The sequence below is a fragment of the Osmia bicornis genome, chromosome 3 (assembly GCF_907164935.1).
Source record: "Osmia bicornis bicornis chromosome 3, iOsmBic2.1, whole genome shotgun sequence".
Taxonomy (NCBI): Eukaryota; Metazoa; Arthropoda; class Insecta; order Hymenoptera; family Megachilidae; genus Osmia; species Osmia bicornis.
This window is the reverse complement of record NC_060218.1, coordinates 9,414,411-9,435,069: the sequence shown is the minus strand read 5'-3', so window position 1 is coordinate 9,435,069 and position 20,659 is coordinate 9,414,411. Positions and strand designations below refer to the sequence as shown.

Here is a 20,659-nt window from a genome sequence, read left to right as displayed (position 1 = left end):
CACGCAGATTTTGCGGCACACGAGAACCCAAACACGACTCTCCTTTACCGAACGAAATCAAATAGGGTTGTGACATGGGATTGGTAGTCTGCAGCACAAATTTTGACGTCAGATACCTAGTCAAATGAACGTTTGAATTAGAAAATATCTTAAATATATAATTTAATATCATTATAAAATATAATAATTTTTTTAGCTACTTTTTACTATGAGAATAAATAGGAATTATTAATCTTATGTAATATAATATAACAGTAACTCCAATGAGTATTAAGCTCGTTTCACTGTATAAAATGTATAACCATTATTTACATTTAAAAATACATTGCAACGAATTATTATAACTATTATTTATAAAGATTGTTATAATTATTATTTTCAATTGTTGTTATAATAATATTTTGTTATATATGATTTTCGTGTAATGTAGCCTTGTGAATATGTATTCCTGTTTAAACATTTAACGATGAATTTTTTTACTATGTCGTTTGTGAAGTCTTTAATTAAAATACGTATATGAACTTTGGGAGTAAAACAATTGATATTCACAATGTAATTTATGTTTTCTTTCGAAATATAAACTCACAGAACACATTTGTGAGGTCGACGGCCATGTTTAACTTCTCTGACAAATACAGATGGAGTATCAAAAAATAGTGTTGCAACAGTTTACCTACGTTCCGTACGATTTGATTGATCTGGATTGGTGTAGTTGTAAATTAAATGATACATATTTGTATAAATGTTGCGAAAAGTTGAAAACTTTGATATAGTTACTCTGTATATCGTATTAATCAACAAAGTTTCTATATGTTTTAACTATTAAGAATTCATTACAGCGTGAACATGTTAAATCAAGCTGTAGTTGAAGCATTATATTCTGCAACATACATTGAAAATTATTTAGACTGTGTGGAAAATTTGCCAAACGATTTACAAAGACATGTTTCCCGGCTCCGAGAACTCGATGCTACTTGTCAAAGTAATTACAATTAATAAATTTTAAAAAATTCCTCGACTGTGTGTACCTGTATGTTTTTATCACATATATTTTTTTTTCGTGACTTGAACTAGTTTTAAAATTTTGGTGAAATATAGTATATAAAGTTATTAAACAAGAAGAAAACTGGATATCGTTAGATACATTGGAACTAATTCGAATTAGAAGTATATTATTTTGTATTTTAATATACTAATAATTATAAAATCTTTCATTTGATTTTTATTTTGATACAGCCTACTTAAGGGAAGTAGATCAACAACAAGAAGCATTAAGAAATGATGCAGATTTAACAGTTAAGAGGAGGGCACTTTTGAGGGTACAACAAGCCTTGATTGCTGCCCAAGAAATAGGGGATGAAAAGTTACAGATAGTCCAACAAGTCCAGGATCTTATAGAAAATAAATCCAGACAGTTGGATTTAGATTACCGTAATCTTGGTATGTTATTTCTTTTAGAATATCTTGTCATTATAACTATATGCAATAATACCTTTTCTATTTGGAATTTTTTATAGATTTTGGAAAAGAACAAGAGACTAATGAATCAACCCGTGAAACAAACGCAAATGTTAATTCAAATTCTGCTGGTAATGCAAATAATTCAGAAAGGCAACCAAAAAGAGCTAGGAGGACTAGGACAGAAACGATGGTTGAGTCTTCTAATGCAATGGACATGATTGTAATGACTGAAACACGTTCTAACTCTTTATCAAATGCAAGTAATGGCAATCAGAAGAAAACAACAACTACTAACACTGGTAAGAAAAAGAAAAGAAAATCTAGGCAGGGAAGCCAACAGAATCAACATCGTGAGGATACTCCACCACCGCCAGAAGATGATCTTGCAATAGATCCAGATGAACCAACGTATTGTCTGTGTGACCAGATATCATATGGAGAAATGATATTATGTGATAATGATTTGTGTCCTATTGAATGGTTCCATTTTTCGTGTGTTTCATTAAGTACTAAGCCAAAAGGAAAATGGTTTTGTCCAAAATGTAGGGGAGATCGTCCGAATGTTATGAAACCTAAAGCACAATTTCTGAAAGAACTAGAGAGATATAACAAAGAAAAAGAGGAGAAATCGTAGCAGGAAAAAAGTGGTGAGCAACTTAAACACTTTGGAAGACTTACTTAAAATGAAAGGAAATTTTTCAAACATAATTTTTAATTTTAAGTACACTTTCTAAATCCCACCAATTAGATTGTTTTATTTATAAGAACCAGTGAGAAAAATTATTGTAATTTTATGAAAAGTTGGATAAAATTACTTTGTTGTTAAATTTTATTGTATAAATGTCTGTGTGAGCTATTATGTAAGAAATTACAATAGTAATCGATTTGTATAATATTAATTATTGTAAATACTGTGAAAATATTAAATAATTAGAGTAAAACAAATATTTTGATCACTGTTACATATGTTTTGAAGTTATTTTATATTTATTAAAAATTTGATAATTTTACAAAATTATTTTCTACATATTTTGAATAATACCATACAAACATCCTGTATCTGTATAGTAATATATATTTAAAACATAATAGAACAGTATTAAATAAAAAAGAATACATTTTTGTAATATGATTTTATTGTTTGCGAAATGTAAGTTACATGTATAGGAAACAGGATTTAAACTTTCTACAATTATAATGAATCTTTTATATATAAAATATACATGTTTAAGTGCAGATTATTGAATCTCTAAATAGAATAGTCTCATCCTATGTATTTTATTTACTAAAGAAATTTGCTTTGTACATACGAGTGCTGTGTTTAAAATATAAATCTTCTTTAATATATAAGACGTTTGACAAACTACAATTTTTTATAGTCAAACAATAATAAATATTGTTTTATAAAAACAGTTCATATTTTTTGCTTAATTATAAAAAAACTTTTTTATAGATTATGTTTATAAGAAATAAATTTGATGTTTTCATTAAATTTACTCACTTTTTATTATGATCATTATTGTAATATTTGCACCTCTCCTTCGCAATTGATAATTTCTAAGGAAAGGATATTAATATAAAATATGTTATTATAGATAATATTCTTTCAACTTTATTAGGAAATTACAAATAATCAATATTTATATTCTTCCACTCGATTACTGGTTTAACTATGTACTATATTATTTATACACTGATGCATTTACTTTATGCATTAAAACCAGACTAATTTTTTGTTTATTACTTCCTCAGGATGAATTTAGTAAACCTTAAGTTGATCAATTCTTTGTTTTTTTTTTCTTTTCTTTACGAAGATATCCTTATATTTGAATATAGCTGTTAGTTACAATGCAAATTAATGTTACCAAAACAGTATTTATATGCATATATTTATATCCTTCAAATTTTGCTGTGTATGAGCGCCTAAAATCTAGTTATAGTGAGCAAAATCATACGCATTTCATCTATGTTCGTGGATAAAAATCACATAATGCTTTTAGTACGATTCCATATCACTCCAGTGCTCTACAAGTTTTTCATATCCGAAAAATGTATCAAACTAAAAAGAAATCTTTTCAAATTATAAAATTAAACAGCAATGTTAAATAAATAGAAAACAGTTCTGTAGAACAGTGGAGGATTTAATGTATTGTTTTTGTAATACAGGAAAAAGCATTTCAGGCCATAAATTCCTAAAAACAATATGGAAAAAGGATACGAAATAAACTTCATAAAAATATAGAATTAACTATACTTAATGTCAGCGGGTATCTTCTGTGTGACTTTCTTGGAAGTTCAACCAGGACTGTTCAACAACAGTAGCTACTCTCTTCTCATATTCCCGCTTATTTTCCTGATATAATTGTGCTGCTAATGAATTGGCTGGAGAGTTTGGATTTGGTTCATCCAAAAGGGACTGCAACAAATATATTATAGACACTTGTTATCATATAACGTAAGTTTATTCTAAATGTAAACAGCACAGAAGGTTAAAGAAAACCATAAAACTATAAAGTGAAATTATGTATTTATTATGTATGGTGTGTGTATATATATATATTTTATATGTATATATATAATATATGTATAAGTGAATTTATGTACTATATGAAGTACTAAAATTTAATTGAAATACACTTCTGTACTTGTGAAAGACGATGCTCTTTTTAGCACAGAAACAAAAGCGCCAAGTATCAATTATCCTCTAATATTTAATATTACTAATTTCAATCAAATATCGAAACAATCGATCTGTTATCAAATATCGAAATAAATAAATACACAATTTTATAATAATTTATTATTCAACATTGTAAAAATTCGGTCTAATGTTGCACATTGTGGTAGTTCAATAGAGCTTTAGGAAGAAACATGCTAATGTTTAGCGTTAGCTCCTTGGTAAGGCTGCACGTTCTTCACTGTATCTGATGGCTGTAGGTGGCTGATTGATGCTGCAACAGCATCGTAGAAACGCCTGCGACTAATCCGTAAAACTCTGCTCCACGCAAGCCTTCACTCGCTTCTCGTACTCACGTCGGTTCTCTTTGTACAGTTGTGCTGCCATTGAGTTGGCAGGTGAATTCGGGTTCGGGTCACTTAACAGCGACTGCAACCACATAAGTCATACTCGTTACACAATAATTTTAATATTTTGTTTCTTTTCTTTTTTTTTTCTTTCTTTAAATGATGCATGGCTATAATTATAAGTAGATGATATTCTTACTTAGGATTGGTGATTAGAAATGCACTTTTTGGTCAATTAAACAAATTACAAGCACAATTTTATACTAACATTGTATGAAAATAATTTCGAATTTAATGAATCAGACTTTGCTGAATTGCAACCGCTGTTAAGACAAAAACTTGCAGATCTTTCAGGTTTTTGCAAGAGAATTGATAGAAAACAGAAGGAAATAATTACACATTTCAGCGATTTATATAATTTCTATAAAATAAAAAAAAGTTAAGCATACATTATTTCAATAATTCTTATAACATAAGAAATGAATTCTTTAAATTACTTTTGATATTTAGTAACTGCCATGCACAACGTAATTGCAGTTCTTATACAGAAAATCAATCTTGATTGGATATAAAATAAAAAATAATAAAAAATAAATAAACTTCAATCACTGATTACATATGAAATTAATAACATTTTATTAATTGCTGAAACATATATCAAATTTGCTGTATCTTATACTTACTGTTGCGAGATGATTTATCATCAATTTATGTAACTTTAGGCATGCGATATGCATTTGTTATGATAACATATGAATCAATGAAAATTTAATATAGAAAAACAATAAACACATAGCTGTGAAAAGCATAGATGAAATAAAACTGAGTGTTTCAGTACATATTAAAGCACAAGATAACATGGATTGGCTGCAGTTCCATGTTTTACCACCCGTAGAACCAAAATTAGAATATGTCCCCTGATAGACCTCGACGAGTCCTATCGAATGAGCCTTGTCCCAGGTTGTCCAAACGAATAATGAAAAAGTTATAACCGGTTGAATTTTTGTATTTTTTACTTAAAAGGAAGTTCAAAGTTTCTATTTATAATAGCGGTTGAGTGGCGCATAGGTTAAAGCACTCGCTCTTCGACAGCGAGACCGCGAGTTCGAATCCCCGAGGGAAAAAAATCAATTTTTTTTCCTAAGACCTGAACCATACAAAGCTCAATCGCATTTCCTCTTTCGATTTAATTAGGTTAGGTTAGGATAATTTTTTCCATTTGCGCAACCTGAGACTAGGCTCATTCGAAAGGATTCGTCGAGACCTTTCAGAATATATATATATATATTGTCCTATTTTGGGGGCAGTGAAACACGGAACTATACGCCATGGATTATTAAATATTTATAATACCTGTATGGATGTCAAAATAGCAGAGACATCGTAAGTGGGACTCCAGCGGTTCTGTAGTATATCCAAACAGATGCCTCCATCAGCATATACATTAGGATGGAACATCTTACTAATAAACCTGACTGTGGGTGGTTTATTTGGATATTCTTCTGTAAATTCTATTGTAAGTTTGAAGGTACCATCTTCGAATGGAGTGTCATGTGGCCTAAAAAGGTGAAGATGTATGAAAAAACTTATTTTAAAAAAAATTTAATATAAAACACTTAGTTTATTAAGTACAAGAATTATTTAATCTTACCCAAATATAACAGCGTTCCATATCATAATATTATTGTCTGTGGGTGCTCCTGATACTCCAGTGGGTGGATCTTCTTGTAGTCTGTTCGTAATAACATTTTATTAGAAATAACATACTAATTACGTTGAAACAGAAAAATTTTATCTTTGTCAAATATAGATAACATAGCGCAGAATTATTTAAAAATATTATTTCTTTGATAAAACTTTCATAAAATATTTTATTTTACTTGACAGATTAATGAATCTAAACTTAGTACAAAGTAAGATTTCTTATAAGTCTCAATGTCATATCAATGGCTCTTAATATAAAACATTTTTTAATAGTAACATGTACATATATACATACAAATTTGAAGTATTTTTATGTATGCATTTGTCATTTGTGATATAAACTGAAAGGCAATCTACATAACAAAAAAAAGTAATTAAAATCACACAAAAATCGAATAAGGTATATTATTATTTATTTTTATCATGAATTTTATTTCTAACACAATTAATTCATAGAAAAATAAAATTTATAAGAAAGGTTACTAGAGGACAATCAAATATTTATAAGAATCAATAGTGAATGTCACAATATAAACAAAACCATATTCGTTTACGATTTGTAAGCAATTTTCTAAACATTCCATAAATTATAATAAACAAACGTTTCTAATTCATCGATTAATATTCAAAATACTTCGAAGAGAATATAAATTGAAACGCAATAAATGATCATAAGTTCCTAATAATAACTTCGTAAGACGGGCCACAATGACGTTCCAACGTCGTGTAACCTGAGGAGTCACAAGAGAAATTTTCAATGATTGTAATCAGATGAAAAGATAGGAAATAAGAAAATACAAACATACAAATTCCAATTATTAATGGCGGTAAATGACACACAAAGTCATGACATAAGAATCTTAAGAGCGAAACGATACCTCTTAAAATCTCTCATTAGTCTCCTTCTTGCGGGGGTAGACATCCCTCACAAATGGGCTCGTCGCTCCCAAATCGTTGATACGAGGAAATTCCAGAACGTTTCTATACCGTCCACACCTTACGTTAATGCTACACTCCGATTGAAGAAATCACAGCTCCGCGCGACGGTTACTTCAACAACCTCGTTACATACACGAGAACGCTAGTTGTTTCTACTGCGTACGTCTTTGCCTTTTGTCAGTCCGAAGGCCACCCTATCGTACAATATCGTTATAGGTTGTTCAAAATTAATTTTACTTAACAGCTTTCCGATTGGCACTCAATCGTATATTGATATTTTGACACCTTAAATTTCCACTGTCGTTCGTGGAAAAGGCCACCAGCATAAAACCTACGTGATAATCACCCTGAGAAATTCGTTCACCGGACTGCCAAACCACGGACAGCTGGATAGATATACGGAGGGGATAAGGAATGAACTGTTTTGCGCATGACGTCACAAACTAAAATCGGATATCTCAACCAATAGTTCATACTATTATATTTATTATTTCATTTAAATTTATTGTTGAATTAAAGGAATGACGATTGTTAAAGAAAAAACGATTGATTTCGAAAAAACAGAACGCAGTGTGTTTTAAAATACGTTTTAGTACGTTCTGAATCTAGAAACATCACTCATCACAAATTGCAAACAATCCCAGTGTCGATGACCTAAACATAGTTTCTATTGCAACTATTTTTTTTACATTTAAAGTTTATATTACTTTTACTGAAATATTATGGAGTCTTTCAATTGTAAATAGCAATATGCAATGACAAAATTGTATTTTTGTTATTCAGAAAAATAACACGTGCACAAATGTGTATTAACCTTTGTGTTAGGATAAATTTCTAGGGATTTTGTTACTTTGGGAAACCAAGATTGTTATTGGTTGCAATGTTATCGAACGTAAACTGTATTTTACAAATTACAAATTAAAAATATTTATATGGGAATCGTATTTTGCTTTACCTACAAAAATAGATGATTGAATTCCCTTCTCTTTGTTTAGATGTTTCAATAATTTTGTTATTATTGTATGTATATATTAAAAGTTGAACTATGAAAATAAAATCTAAGTTTTTTCACGTAATATTTGCGTATACGTAAAGTATTCAAAAATCGATAATGGAACTGGATATTGTTAAAAGCGCACGCGTGAACTGATACTGATACATGTCAGCTGTCTACCGCTGAATACAAGCGTAAATTGAGAATTAAAATATTCTCTATCCTATTACGAAGTCTTCCAATGAAGAAATATAGTTTTAATCAAACTTAATGGCTTGTGATAATCGTCCTAAAGTGTACCTAGGATATGAAGATGAATACGTTACTGATAAACATCGGCCGAGTATTAATTTTATGACAAATAAAATCGGTGGATTTCCGGTAAGTATTTTCACACATTCAATTATATTTTACAGATTTAAACGAGTGGTATTAAAATTGTAAAACTTTTATATTCTTTGTTGGAAATATTTATGTTAAACTGTCGTTTTAATTATTGAGTTATACGAATCCGATTAAATACATGATGTTTCTTTCTAGAATTGTTATGACAAGAATATATTGTCAATACCGCAGTGTAGATTATGCAGGTTGTATCAACTCCTGGCTCTTCAACTATATGTTCCATTAGATAACTCTAAGTACCATCGAACACTTTATATTTTCACATGTATCAATCCAAATTGTTGGAATCAAAATGAAAGTTGGACTTGTCTAAGAGTTCAAGTACTAGAAGATGAATATAAATCAAATGCTTTAGACAGTAGTACTATACACGTGCCATCTACAACATCATGGTTATCAGATGCAGATGATTGGGGTGATAATAATTTAAATGATAATTCTGAACAAAATGGAAATAACTTATTATCCAATAATGCAACAGATTTTAAGTTTGGTTTTGAAAAAGAAGTAGATAAAAACATAAGAGAAGAATTCTCCGCACTACATGTTGATGATCCTAATGCAAATAGGTATGTATTAAATAATACTATAGCACATGTAATCACTATTAAAGTATAATTCATTTCAGCCCAACAAGCGTAGAATCTCCAGTTGGAATAGGTGCTGTAGGTAGATTAGATTCACCTCAAGCATCAGCTGAAATTGATGGAGAAGAAAGTGAAGTTGTCTGTATTGATAGTCCAGTTAAGCCTCAATGTGATTTAATTTGTTTGCTACGCGAAGTAACTCCATTTCCTATTCAAATAGAATCAAATACAGAAACAAAGTTATCATTTGCTGAAATATTCCTTTCTGTTGAAGAAGAAGATTATAATGCTGACTTGTCACAGCATATTCGTGATTTGATTATTGAGTATCAATATAGAAACCCTGACTTATCAACAAAATCTGTAGGAGATTCAGCTGAAAGTAAAACTATAGAAACAGACTCAGAAAAATATGAAAAGGGCATTCCTATGCACGGGGATGAGATGTTTCATAACTTCATTTCTCAGATACAAAAAAATCCTGGTCAGCTATTACGGTAAAAATATTAACGAATTATTCATTCATTTCTGTAATATTTTCTATATGTTGATATAGAATCATTATTTTATGATTTAGGTATTCACGAGATAATTCTGCGCCACTGTTACTATACCCTATCAGCGGTTATGTTGGAAAATGTCAACATTGTGGCAGTGAAATGACATTTGAAGTACAGATTTTGCCTACATTAATTTCAAAATTGATACTACAACCACGAACTGAGAAGAATTTCCAAATTGAATTTGGAACTGTTTTAATATATACTTGTGTAAGAAGTTGTTGGTCACCAATGGATTTATACAGGGAAGAACATGTTATTGTTCAAGCAGAAAGATTATAGTGATATTATAATAAAAATAAATTTAATAGAATTTTAAATTTCCGACTTTAGGAAAAGTATAATTGCATTTCTTTGTAGCAAAATACCGTCCACCTTTTTCTGTATACATTAGGATTCCTGGTAATGGTGTGTAAAAATAAAGTTATAATTCCTGGTATAAAATGCATTGAAAATACATTTTTAAGAGATTATACAAGGGTAGTTATGAGAAAAGATATTTCGGTTTTAAATTCAATATAGTGTAAGAAAAATGATATTATATTTTTAATTTATTATGAACACAGAAGCTATGATGAAATTGGGTGTACTTAATATATATACATATATATAATACATATACACATACTAAAATGTGTAAACGTGCATTTGACTTACTAGCTAGATTATTAACAACTTAACGTTAAAACAATGTTCTACATAAAGGATGTTCAATACAATACCTATGTTTTTCATATGCTAATTGACTTGTAACTTTATGAAAATTGTCAGTTACATAAAAAGCTTCATTTTCAAGATTTTGTACAATTTCATTTAGATTAATGAATGTAACATATGCCATAGTCACTCCTATATTTTTTTCAATATCTGTATTTCGAAAACCGTTACAGTACGATCTTGATGAACGGGATAAATTAGCAAATCCTGCATATATTTCTGTTATCATATCAGTTATTCTTTCAAGACTACTATACTGTTGCATAAGTTCTGCTCCATGTTGAATAAGTAATATATTAATACCTCTCTTAAACAAATTTATACTGTCTTCAAAATATTCAACACCTCCTTTTAACGATGGATGGAAATAATTTGGAATAGATTTTTTTGAGTCAGTTATATTAAGTAAAGTGTCCATCATATTAAATATAGGATATTTAACATAATTCCTTTTTTTGTACACATAGTCACTGAACTCCTTTCCAATTTGTTTTAGAATAGATGCTGCTATGTATGTATTTGAATCCAAGTTATTCATATCGAGTGTTGTTAAAGCCAAAGCATCATGAAATGATTGTACATACGATGTATTATTTAAATAACTATGAGCCCCCATTAGTGTCATTCCTGTTTCAATACTCTTTACACATTTGTTTGCACAATATTTTTCGGTAATAGTTTTCTCGATGCTAACATTTTGATTTTCATATTGATCTATTAATCCACTTGTAAAGTATGCCATACTTTCCATAGTATACAAAGTAAATAATATTTTGCCCAAAGTGTGTTGTACATAATCAAATTCGTATAGATTTCTATCAAAATGTTTAGCTTTCAAAATATCTACTATTAATTGATCTGTGAAATGTCGTAAAATAGTAATAGCCTGTGCAGCTATATTTTGTTCCCCTGGCTTTAACAATTCCATTAGTATGTTAAATGCAGCACCAGGTTCACCGATAACATTTTTATTCGGTATTACTGTATCTTCAAAGCTAATTGTACAAGTAGGTACTTCGTGTCTACCAATTGTATCGCAAACTTCAGTACATGTTACACTTTTATCATCTTTTTCTACTAAGAATAAAGAAAATGAATCTGGTTTAAACTTATGTGAATCTTTGGAGTGACATCTCGCAAAAACAAAATAAAGATTAGAATGTATCCCATTGATTACAAACGTTTTTTTACCATTTAATAACCACGTATCTCCTTCACCCCGCACAGCATAACTTTTTATGTTATTAATATTTGTCCCATTATCACCTTCGTTTATACATATTGTGGGAACAATTTCACCACTCATTATTTTTGGATAATATTCTTGTTTTTGACTTGCTGATCCATACTTAGAAAGTACTTTAATAGGTAAAATATTATTCTTTACTAAATAGGTACCTAACCAAGGTAATGTGCTTACTGTTTCTATTAGTTTCAGTGATTCTGTTGTTGTAAGATTTAAACCATAATCTTCTTCCATACATGCTTGAAATACATCATATTCTCTAAGATGATTTAATATCTCTTCTTTACTGCACTTCTTATTTGTGTCAGCGCAGTTTAATACATAATTTTCTATTGGTGCTAACCAATTAAAGAAATCTTTGAATCGGTCAAGAGGCAGTACTTCAGGATATAATGACATTGCCTCATCTACCTGTCCTATTATTAAACGCTTTATGAAAGGTTCCGTTGGAGGTTTCTTCTTTCTTTGAGGTGCAAAGCAGGTTTTTTCATATTGTACAGCTCCACTTGCTGTTGCTTGTTTTGAATATTGCTTTAATAAATAACTCAGCCTTGAATTAAAAATATTTCTGTGTTGTAACAACTTTTGTGTAAGCATTATAAAGTGCATTTAAGAACAATAATCATAAAAATATGTACCAAAACGTTAAATGCACAATAAATACAATAATGTTAAATTAGTGTTCTGTATTTATAGTATTTGCTTCATTCTAATCATTTGCTTAATGAACACCGTTATTTTTTACCTTTATAAAGTAAATACAAGGTAAAGGATTAATATTTACAACACTTCAAATTTTGATCCAACTTTTATAGGAATTATTAACAATTAATGTGAAGTTAGTACAGTCAGTGACTATAGATACAGAAAGAGTGGATATATGTTTGTTCTTGAGGGGTCAGGTTTTGGGGGTTTCAAACACCCCCGGAACAGCGCACACCTTCGTGTGGGACAAAAGCACTGATATATATGTATATATGTATGTACATACATACATAGACATAATGTATATGTATATATCAGTGGACAAAAGTAGAACGAGCCGGTGGGACATTGTGGGGGGGCTAAAAATTGTCCCACGTCCCACGGTTCTAAGTTCTAGCATCGCTGGTTAGATCTCGTATTAGATCTGTAATCACTGATGGTATATAGTTTAAAAGAATGACACTAACCATGCTATTGTCTAAAATGACATGTTTAAGGATAAAAATATTATCTTTTAATTATAACATGTAGTTTTGTATACTGGTACAATATACAGTTAAATAACAAATAGAAATCACTTGACCTTGATAGGTACAATAGCGTTTAAACCGACTTGTCAACATTTTTTATGATTTCCCATTTGAAGTATCATTGAATTTAATCAGAATGCAGCGGGACGATTTATTAATTCAAGAAATAGAAGGCATAGATGATTATTTGGGTCCAACTTTTCGGTAGGTACATTATTTATCATTGATGATTTCGTTAAAAAACGCGCCTCCCAAAAACAACCCCTTCACGCAGATGCAGATTATCGTGCATATGCGCACTAGAAGGGTTGAAAATGAGGGTAGATATCTTTATAGTGGAATAAAGAGAAATTTAATTAGGGTTGTATCATGTCAAGGTTGTCAATTAACCAAGTTGACAATCTACTGTCAACTATGGTACCAAAACACGAATATTTATTATATGAAATAGAATCCACAGATACTAATAGTATAGGCCTTGTTTTCAGGTATTAACATTATAAATAAATTTTTGGCAGGGAGATACCAGTTAAAACAATTATAAATATTATTCTTTTCTTTTTTAGAGCAATTTATGATGGACACGAACATCAAAAATTTATGGAAAAATTGGATGAGCGTATCAAAGCCCATGATAAAGACATTGAAAGAATGTGTAATCACCATTATCAGGGTTTTATAGACTCGATCAGAGAATTGTTACAAGTTCGTTCCCAAGCGCAACAACTTAATGTTAGTTGAAATTTTATAATCTATTTATTATACAAAATGAAGCATCATTTGATAAGATGTAACTTCTCTACAGACCGAGATATTAGAACTTGATAAACGTATTACCGCTACTGCCACCAAAGTAATAGAGAAAGGAGAGGAACTTGTTAAAGCTCGCAAAGTAGAGAGTAACATGGCTGCAGCAGTGGATAGCCTTACCATGTGTCTTCCTGTTTTAGCTGCCTATGCAAAGTTACAAAAACAACTGAAAGATAAACGTTACTACCCGGCATTAAAGACATTAGAACAATTAGAGCATCATGATTTACCAAAAGTAACAAATTATAGATTTTCTTCGCAAATTACTCAACAAATTCCACAGTGAGTAACATCACAAGATAAAAGAACATTTATGTTTACAGCAGATTTTAGCTAAAGAATAATTTACAAAGACATATTAAGGTACATTAAGTGAATGATTTTAGACTACGTGAAAATATAAAGGATGCTTCCATGTCTGATTTAAGAGACTTTTTAGAAAATATTAGAAAATACTCGCCAAAGATTGGTGAAGTTGCTATGAGACATGTAAGTAAGATTATCGCACTTGAAGATAATTCTTTTATTTTTTAATATATTACCTTAATTATATAATAGACTCAAGAACAGCTAATTATTGAAGCCGAAATTGTTGGCCGAAAGAAAAAGAGACCACACGTAACAAATTCCTTGTCAAATGAATGCGAAGAAGAATTAAGTGCCCAAGATTTAATGGACTTCAGTCCAGTTTACCGTTGTATGCATATTTATACTGTACTTCGCGAAGGAGAAACATTTAAAGCTTACTACAGGCAACAGAGAAAGCAACAAGGAAGATTAGTTTTACAATCTCCTATTAATATGGTAAATATCACTTTACATTTTTTAAATAAACCACTTTTACAATTAAATTTATTATTTTTTCAGCACGAAAGTATAACTGGCTATCAAACGTATCTACAAGGAATTGTGGGCTTCTTTGTAGTGGAAGATCATATTTTAAATACTGGCAATGGTTTAGCCACTCGTTCTTATTTAGACGAATTATGGTCCATGGCACTATTAAAAATAGTAAATGCATTACGTACTCATTCCGTAAGTATCGGTAAAATTACTAGTAAGCACTGTTGTAATAATATATCAAAACCAGCTTTCTTTTCTCAGGCATATTGTACAGATGCAACTCTCATTTTGAAAATAAAGAATCTTATAATGTTGTTCAACACTACTTTAAGTGTGAGTAATTTGTCACGTTGTAAATTTCTTGTTAGTACCATCAATATTTTCTTATTGCTTTTCTTTTAACAGAATTATGGATATTCTGTAGGACAATTATGGGATTTATTGCAAGAAATTCGCGTACATTATAATGAAGTTCTGATGCAACATTGGGTTCAAGTATTTAGAGATATTTTAGATGAAGATAGTTTCTTACCAATTCAAGTAAGCTTTATTTTTTTTTTTAAAGAAGATTAATATATTTTGTATATTCTGTGTACATGTCGGTGTATTTTTCAGGTTACTACTCAAGAAGAATATGACAATATCCTTGATTTATTTCCTTATCACGATGAAGAATTACAGAGAGCAGAATTTCCTAAAAAATTTCCATTTTCAGACATGGTACCAAAGGTTTATCAACAAGTCAAAGAATTTATTTATGCTTGTTTAAAGTTTTCAGAGGATTTAAATTTTTCACAAACGGAAATAGATGAAATGATCTGTAAATCGACAAATTTATTATTAACAAGAACTTTTAGCGGATGTTTATCATCCTTGTTTCGAAAACCATCATTAGCGTTATTACAAGTTGTTCAAATTATAATAAATACAGGGTACCTTGAAAAATCTACCAAGTATTTAGAAGAATTTGTGTCTAATATCACAGGGTAAGAATTTAATAAAATATAAGTAATGGAATTAGTATGATACAATATGAAAATTTTATAGAACACCACACGAAGGACAGTTAAGTAGTATGGGTGTCGAATCAGCTATGTTTAGAGTAGCTAGAGACGATGCCGAGAAACAGATTTGTGAGAAATTGAAAAACAAACTTGATGAATTCTTGGAATTAGAAAATTATGATTGGAATTTAGCGGAACCTCAAGGGCATGCATCTGGATTCATTACAGATCTCATAGCGTTTTTACAAAGTACTTTTACTTGTTTCACTAATTTACCAGTATGTATTTTAAATACTAACATATTTATATATGTGATAAAAATATGTAACGATTAAATAATGAATATGCACGTTTCAGGAAGAAGTTGCACAGGTTGCTTGTAAATCTGCCTGTTCTCATATAGCAAAGGCTATTCTAGGTATATTAATTAGCGAAGATGTAAAGCAGATATCTATGGGTGCTCTTCAACAAGTCAATTTAGACACTATACAATGTGAGCGTATGTGTTTCATTTTTATTCATAAATAAGATACAATATACGATTACAAAATACTTTTGATAATATTGAATTGATCCGAACATAAATTAGAATATCTTAATTTTTTAGAATTTGCTGCCTCGGAACCTGTTGTCGGTTTACCTGAAGGTACCTTACTTCAATATTTTGCACAGTTAAGACAATTACTAGACTTATTCATGAGTTGGGACTGGCCTACTTATTTCCATGATTATGGTCATGAATCAAGTAAATATAATTTGGTAACTCCAAATATGGCTGTACTTTTGTTAGATAAGTATGCATCATGTTTTGTTTAATATAATACTATGCTACGTATTGATATTTACACATTTTAACGTGAATCCTTACAGGTTAAAAGAATCTGATAAAAAGACGGTATTTTCCGTACTAAAAAAGAGCGAGAGGGACAAGAAGAAACTTTTAGAAACTGTATTAAAACAATTACGCCAATTAGCACAAACTACTCAGCAGTAAATAAAAAAACAGTCAGTATGTATATACCTCAAAAAAGATTGTAAATACATAATTTTTAATATATACTTTATGCATAATTCTTTAGAAACTTATTGTAATAAAATTGCGATAAAAAATTTTAATCAGTCATGTATCAACTTTCTTATATTGTCATGATACGGTGATAGTTAAAATAGTTTCTTACGTTTTTTTTTCCTTTTCAAATAGCATTTCATGTTACAATAGAAATGACTTACATTTATTATTATGCTTATACCCATATAGCATCAACTTTTCAATGTTCGCTTGTATTGTGATCATCTGTTCTGTTGTAATTATTAATCATTTCACGCAACATCAAATTCCAAGCAATCGAATATAATACATCATTTAAATTCCCATTACACTTATTATTTTAATTGTTTTCTCCTAAATTGGCATTGTTATTTTACATGTAAATGAGTTACATATCGTACAATAACTGTACAGCGGGTGAAGTATGACATATAAAGTCCCAATTCCTAAGTCTTACGGGTGTAATTATCTTTAGAATTAAATATATGAAAAAAAACCATCATGATGATTGATCCTTCTAATGTTATCCGAATTTCCACATCGACTTAATGATGTTGAATATTCATATGGAAATATAAAGTAAATACATGTGTAGATAGATAATTATATTAGGAATAATAAAATAGATTAAATACAAATCAACAAGAATTCCTGTAAAGTAATACCAAGAGCTCAGTGTTTGATTTATCATTCAATTCGATAAGTATTTCATAGAGATAAAACAAATTAATAATATGCATATATAGACCAATTATGATGCATGTGGCACAATTTAATTGGTGATGTATAATGATTAAAACTAATCATCGATGATATTGTCAGGATCCACATCATCAGGTAGCATGGAATACTTATTGGAAGCTACGAAATTCTGAAATAAATAAATCATAAATAATCATAAGTATCACTATCGGTATTAACATTTTCAGTTCTGTTATAGAAACTTGTTGCCACTTACTGGAGCTTGTTCATCTTTTGCCTTTGGCATTCTGCTGATATCATCTTTTTCTCTATCTTTTCGATCTCTGGAAGTATAGCAATTAAGACATTATCATTTTTTATACAAAAAAGATAACAAAAGATTAAACCATTACTTGTCAGCAGCCCGAGATTCAGTTGATTTTTGAAAGGCTTTTGAAGATGGAGGTCCACCACGAGAGGATGGCTGTCCTTTAGAATCTCCATACTGATCTAAATTGTAAAACAATATTTACACTGATACTGTTTTAATATATTTATGTACAAATGCTTTCACTTGATTTTACCAGACTGAGTAGGTTGATTTCGCGGTGTTGATCTTTCATTTCGTCGATTTCTGTCATCCTCCGATCGCCAAGTTGGTCGACCTCTCTCTTTTTCTTTGTCATCGCGACCCTCCTATGAAAGACAAGAAATACTTGATAAATCAAGCAACATAACATACAATGTATTACAAACTTCCATATGATAAACTTACTCCATTACGTTTACCCCAAGTCCCTTCCTTAGTACTGCGTTTCTCTGAATCGCTAAATAGAACAAAATTGTTAGATATTTTAAACACGAATGTAATCAAAGAATATAGCTGCTTTATAATTTACCCTTCTTCTTTGGATTTCGATTCCGCGTATGATTTTGCAAGACGTTCTTCAATTTCTCTCTCCCTGGCAGTGGTATCTACAGGCTTTGCAGCGCCAAATATATTCGTTGAGGGAACATGTGCAGGAGCAGCTGCCGCTGGAGCTGCAGGTTCATCTTTCACAGCATTAGGATCAATAGGCTTTGTACGAGGCTGTAGTTGCAGTTTCGGCCTACTTCTTGCTTCAGCTGCAAAATATAAATTTTTCATGATATTTGTTTTTTATATTTTACACGATGAATCGCTTACGTTTACTATCCAGGCCTGGTTTTCCTTGACTACGTGCACCATCTCTGTTCCAATCAGAATCAAAGTTACGACGTGGTCCAAAACTGCTTCCTTTATCTCCATCTCTGTCTCTACTACCTCTGTCATAGCGAGACCATTCTTTATCTTTGTCGTCATCTCTAAAACCACCTCTGTCTTTGAACGTCGGTCTTCCTCTGTCGCTACTTTCACGCCATGCACCAGGCTTATTATCGTAATCAGAAGCTACAAAATAAACACGTTAGTTTGATCATTTTATTTGCATTAATAATTTTAAATAAATATGAAATTGTCCTTTGATATAAACATACTATCACGATCCTCTCTTCGATCTCTATTATCGTATCGACTTCGGTACGAGTCTCCATCTCCCGCTATGTTCTCGTCTCGTGGACCACTTCTCCAATCACCGGATGTACGTTCAGAATCATCATAGTTGTCTCTACGATTATCTCTGCCCATGCGTCCCCCACGACGATCGTCGTTAACACTATTTGAAACATCAATTCGTACTCTTCTTGTCTTCATAGGCTATGAATATAATAATTTATATAAGTTCCTTTTACAGTACTGTTAACAATAAAATATACGACAAACTTACTGTATTAGATAAACATAGAGCATCAACTAAACTCTGACGATCTTCGAATTCTACATATCCATATCCTTTAGGTTTGTTCGACTCTTTTGGCAGACGTATACTAGCAATCTAAAAAGAAATAACAAGGAAAGTTAAAATTAACACTTTAGAGAGGTGCTGTGATATGACAAAAAGATGTTGCTCTGTACTAGCCTTCATGTCTGCAAAGAATTCAATTAGATATGATTCATCCACTTCGTAAGGAAGATTAGTGAGATATGCTACGTAAGGTGGATTAATAGGGATATCTTCATCAGCAACACGAGGTCCTCGTGCGGCTCTAGGGGCTGTGGGTAGAACTAATGGCTCCTTGTTGCTCCTTGATGTAAATCCTGCTACCACAAAACAATATGTATGTAGCACATTTTGCAGTAGATATTTAATACTAAAACTACCAACGTTTGATGCACACTTATTTTTAAGTTGAAAATAATGTAGACTGCTAAATAGATAAAGGATGAAACACAATTTAATATATACATTCATTCTTTAGCTCGGTAACAGTTAACATACATTTCAACAAAAATACCTCGATAAAATTTATAATTTAAAATAAGAAATTGGAAACAAGTCATTCTGACCCCTTTGGTAGCCCTAATGGTAAATAATCTTTCATAATAAATAATAAATATTTTATAAACTCTATAATTGTAACATGTAATTTTAAGCGTACATGTATTTCATTCATCTATGTACAATCACAAGAATATAATATAAGAATGAAACATAAAAACTGAGAAAAATTATGACTGTATTTTACCCTGTTCTTCGTCCGTTTCATCAGCCCAGCTGCTTGATGGTTTCACTGGCACAGTGGGTGTTCCACTCCCATCAGCCAAGAATGCCATCAAATCTACAGTTTTACACTTCTTCTTCTTCCCTTTCTTGCCTGGTCAAAATTGGCGTAAATATGGATAAACATTTTTTGAAAAGATCTTTAATATACGATAGTACAATATTGAAAGCATGCTGCGTATCGTAAAAGGTTTGGTTATGTTGCGAAAAAAAAATAAGAAAATGTAACAACGTCACTGTTTTAAATGTTGAGAACATAATAGAAAGAACGAAGAATTAGTAGCATAATTTTATTTAAGAAAAAGAATTACCTGAAGACATGATTATGGGTCAAATTTAAAGCGATGCAAATCAAATTCGCGTTCCGATGAACCACACGACCAACCTCAGGATCCATAAGGCATGAAACACGTTTAAGATAGATACAAGTCGGCCAACATTGTATATCACAAAGTAAAAAACAGGAAAATATAAATTATTTTAAATCCATTGTATATATAATGTTGATCAATTTTTTCATATTAATAGTTGAAAATAATTTTTTCATTCGTTAGAACATAATCAATAAAAAAAAAAGAAATTAATTAAATTTTGAGAATAATTCAATGCCATTAGTAGCAAAAAATTGTATAAAGTGTTTTTAAATTACAATGCAATGAAACATTTCTGCAAATTTATTAAATCTAGCTGAAAAGATAATCATGTGCCTTTAATTAACAGTGATACTGTAGAGAGCATGTGTAAAACATTTCGGAACGCACA

The 20,659-nt window shown here is 30.5% G+C and overlaps 6 protein-coding genes across 12 annotated transcripts; 3 read left to right on the top strand and 3 right to left on the bottom strand.

The window, feature by feature from the left end:
• The first annotated feature begins 592 nt into the window (after positions 1-592).
• Positions 593-2,478, top strand: LOC114872509 (inhibitor of growth protein 1). Its single transcript, XM_029179765.2, has 3 exons — positions 593-982; positions 1,237-1,440; positions 1,518-2,478. The coding sequence occupies exons 1-3, from the start codon at positions 847-849 to the stop codon at positions 2,093-2,095; spliced, it is 918 nt and encodes a 305-aa protein (XP_029035598.1). The 5' UTR covers positions 593-846; the 3' UTR covers positions 2,096-2,478.
• Positions 2,479-3,331: 853 nt separating this feature from the next.
• LOC114872513 (ubiquitin-conjugating enzyme E2-17 kDa) lies at positions 3,332-7,671 on the bottom strand. Of its 5 annotated transcripts, none has more exons than XM_029179770.2 (5): positions 7,414-7,671; positions 7,068-7,322; positions 6,137-6,217; positions 5,839-6,043; positions 3,332-3,877 (listed from the first exon to the last, which is right to left on the bottom strand). In XM_029179770.2, the coding sequence occupies exons 2-5, from the start codon at positions 7,109-7,111 to the stop codon at positions 3,722-3,724; spliced, it is 486 nt and encodes a 161-aa protein (XP_029035603.1). In that variant the 5' UTR covers positions 7,112-7,322; positions 7,414-7,671; the 3' UTR covers positions 3,332-3,721. The 5 variants fall into 5 exon arrangements, with proteins under 5 accessions (XP_029035603.1, XP_029035604.1, XP_029035606.1 ...); XM_029179771.2 differs by having other exon boundaries at positions 7,464-7,671; XM_029179773.2 differs by having other exon boundaries at positions 7,475-7,671.
• A 450-nt stretch (positions 7,672-8,121) lies between these two features.
• On the top strand, positions 8,122-9,994 carry LOC114872475 (programmed cell death protein 2-like). The gene is made up of 4 exons (XM_029179704.2): positions 8,122-8,503; positions 8,663-9,096; positions 9,156-9,611; positions 9,692-9,994. The coding sequence occupies exons 1-4, from the start codon at positions 8,393-8,395 to the stop codon at positions 9,954-9,956; spliced, it is 1,266 nt and encodes a 421-aa protein (XP_029035537.1). The 5' UTR covers positions 8,122-8,392; the 3' UTR covers positions 9,957-9,994.
• Positions 9,995-10,207: 213 nt separating this feature from the next.
• LOC114872473 (complex I assembly factor ACAD9, mitochondrial-like) lies at positions 10,208-12,586 on the bottom strand. 2 transcript variants are annotated; one of them, XM_029179702.2, is made up of 2 exons: positions 12,276-12,585; positions 10,208-12,187 (listed from the first exon to the last, which is right to left on the bottom strand). In XM_029179702.2, exon 2 carries the CDS (start codon positions 12,034-12,036, stop codon positions 10,357-10,359), a length of 1,680 nt encoding a protein of 559 aa, XP_029035535.2. In that variant the 5' UTR covers positions 12,037-12,187; positions 12,276-12,585; the 3' UTR covers positions 10,208-10,356. The 2 variants fall into 2 exon arrangements, with proteins under 2 accessions (XP_029035535.2, XP_029035534.2); XM_029179701.2 differs by having other exon boundaries at positions 10,208-12,586.
• A 97-nt stretch (positions 12,587-12,683) lies between these two features.
• LOC114872472 (exocyst complex component 6) lies at positions 12,684-16,645 on the top strand. Of its 2 annotated transcripts, none has more exons than XM_029179700.2 (13): positions 12,684-13,076; positions 13,439-13,604; positions 13,678-13,964; positions 14,069-14,171; positions 14,241-14,486; positions 14,550-14,717; positions 14,787-14,858; positions 14,931-15,065; positions 15,141-15,511; positions 15,573-15,807; positions 15,887-16,028; positions 16,137-16,323; positions 16,400-16,645. In XM_029179700.2, the coding sequence occupies exons 1-13, from the start codon at positions 13,009-13,011 to the stop codon at positions 16,521-16,523; spliced, it is 2,304 nt and encodes a 767-aa protein (XP_029035533.1). In that variant the 5' UTR covers positions 12,684-13,008; the 3' UTR covers positions 16,524-16,645. The 2 variants fall into 2 exon arrangements, with proteins under 2 accessions (XP_029035533.1, XP_029035532.1); XM_029179699.2 differs by lacking the exon at positions 12,684-13,076 and adding an exon at positions 13,194-13,360.
• A 246-nt stretch (positions 16,646-16,891) lies between these two features.
• LOC114872474 (eukaryotic translation initiation factor 4B) lies at positions 16,892-20,320 on the bottom strand. Its single transcript, XM_029179703.2, has 12 exons — positions 20,209-20,320; positions 19,863-19,991; positions 19,256-19,434; positions 19,064-19,171; positions 18,774-18,993; positions 18,445-18,687; positions 18,158-18,383; positions 18,034-18,085; positions 17,843-17,954; positions 17,672-17,768; positions 17,536-17,602; positions 16,892-17,448 (listed from the first exon to the last, which is right to left on the bottom strand). The coding sequence occupies exons 1-12, from the start codon at positions 20,216-20,218 to the stop codon at positions 17,377-17,379; spliced, it is 1,515 nt and encodes a 504-aa protein (XP_029035536.1). The 5' UTR covers positions 20,219-20,320; the 3' UTR covers positions 16,892-17,376.
• Positions 20,321-20,659: the final 339 nt, after the last annotated feature.

Bases quoted from the DNA above. Each gene is read 5' to 3' on its own strand.
- LOC114872509 (XM_029179765.2), top strand. From the start codon at position 847: ATGTTAAATCAAGCTGTAGTTGAAGCATTATATTCTGCAACATACATT. The intron at 983-1,236 runs GTAATTACAATT...ATTTTGATACAG, and splicing joins ACTCGATGCTACTTGTCAAA to CCTACTTAAGGGAAGTAGAT. The intron at 1,441-1,517 runs GTATGTTATTTC...AATTTTTTATAG, and splicing joins TTTAGATTACCGTAATCTTG to ATTTTGGAAAAGAACAAGAG.
- LOC114872513 (XM_029179769.2), bottom strand. From the start codon at position 7,111: ATGTCTACCCCCGCAAGAAGGAGACTAATGAGAGATTTTAAGAG. The intron at 6,218-7,067 runs GTATCGTTTCGC...TATTACGAACAG, and splicing joins CTAATGAGAGATTTTAAGAG to ACTACAAGAAGATCCACCCA. The intron at 3,878-5,838 runs GTATTATAAATA...TATTTGTTGCAG, and splicing joins CTATTTTGACATCCATACAG to TCCCTTTTGGATGAACCAAA.
- LOC114872475 (XM_029179704.2), top strand. From the start codon at position 8,393: ATGGCTTGTGATAATCGTCCTAAAGTGTACCTAGGATATGAAGATGAA. The intron at 8,504-8,662 runs GTAAGTATTTTC...GTTTCTTTCTAG, and splicing joins ATAAAATCGGTGGATTTCCG to AATTGTTATGACAAGAATAT. The intron at 9,097-9,155 runs GTATGTATTAAA...AATTCATTTCAG, and splicing joins GATGATCCTAATGCAAATAG to CCCAACAAGCGTAGAATCTC.
- LOC114872473 (XM_029179701.2), bottom strand. From the start codon at position 12,246: ATGCACTTTATAATGCTTACACAAAAGTTGTTACAACACAGAAATATT.
- LOC114872472 (XM_029179699.2), top strand. From the start codon at position 13,242: ATGTCAAGGTTGTCAATTAACCAAGTTGACAATCTACTGTCAACTATG. The intron at 13,965-14,068 runs GTGAGTAACATC...GAATGATTTTAG, and splicing joins ATTACTCAACAAATTCCACA to ACTACGTGAAAATATAAAGG. The intron at 16,324-16,399 runs GTATGCATCATG...GAATCCTTACAG, and splicing joins GCTGTACTTTTGTTAGATAA to GTTAAAAGAATCTGATAAAA.
- LOC114872474 (XM_029179703.2), bottom strand. The intron at 19,435-19,862 runs GTAAAATACAGT...TTGTGGTAGCAG, and splicing joins TGAAACGGACGAAGAACAGG to GATTTACATCAAGGAGCAAC. The intron at 17,603-17,671 runs GTAATGGTTTAA...CTATACTTCCAG, and splicing joins GAATCTCGGGCTGCTGACAA to AGATCGAAAAGATAGAGAAA.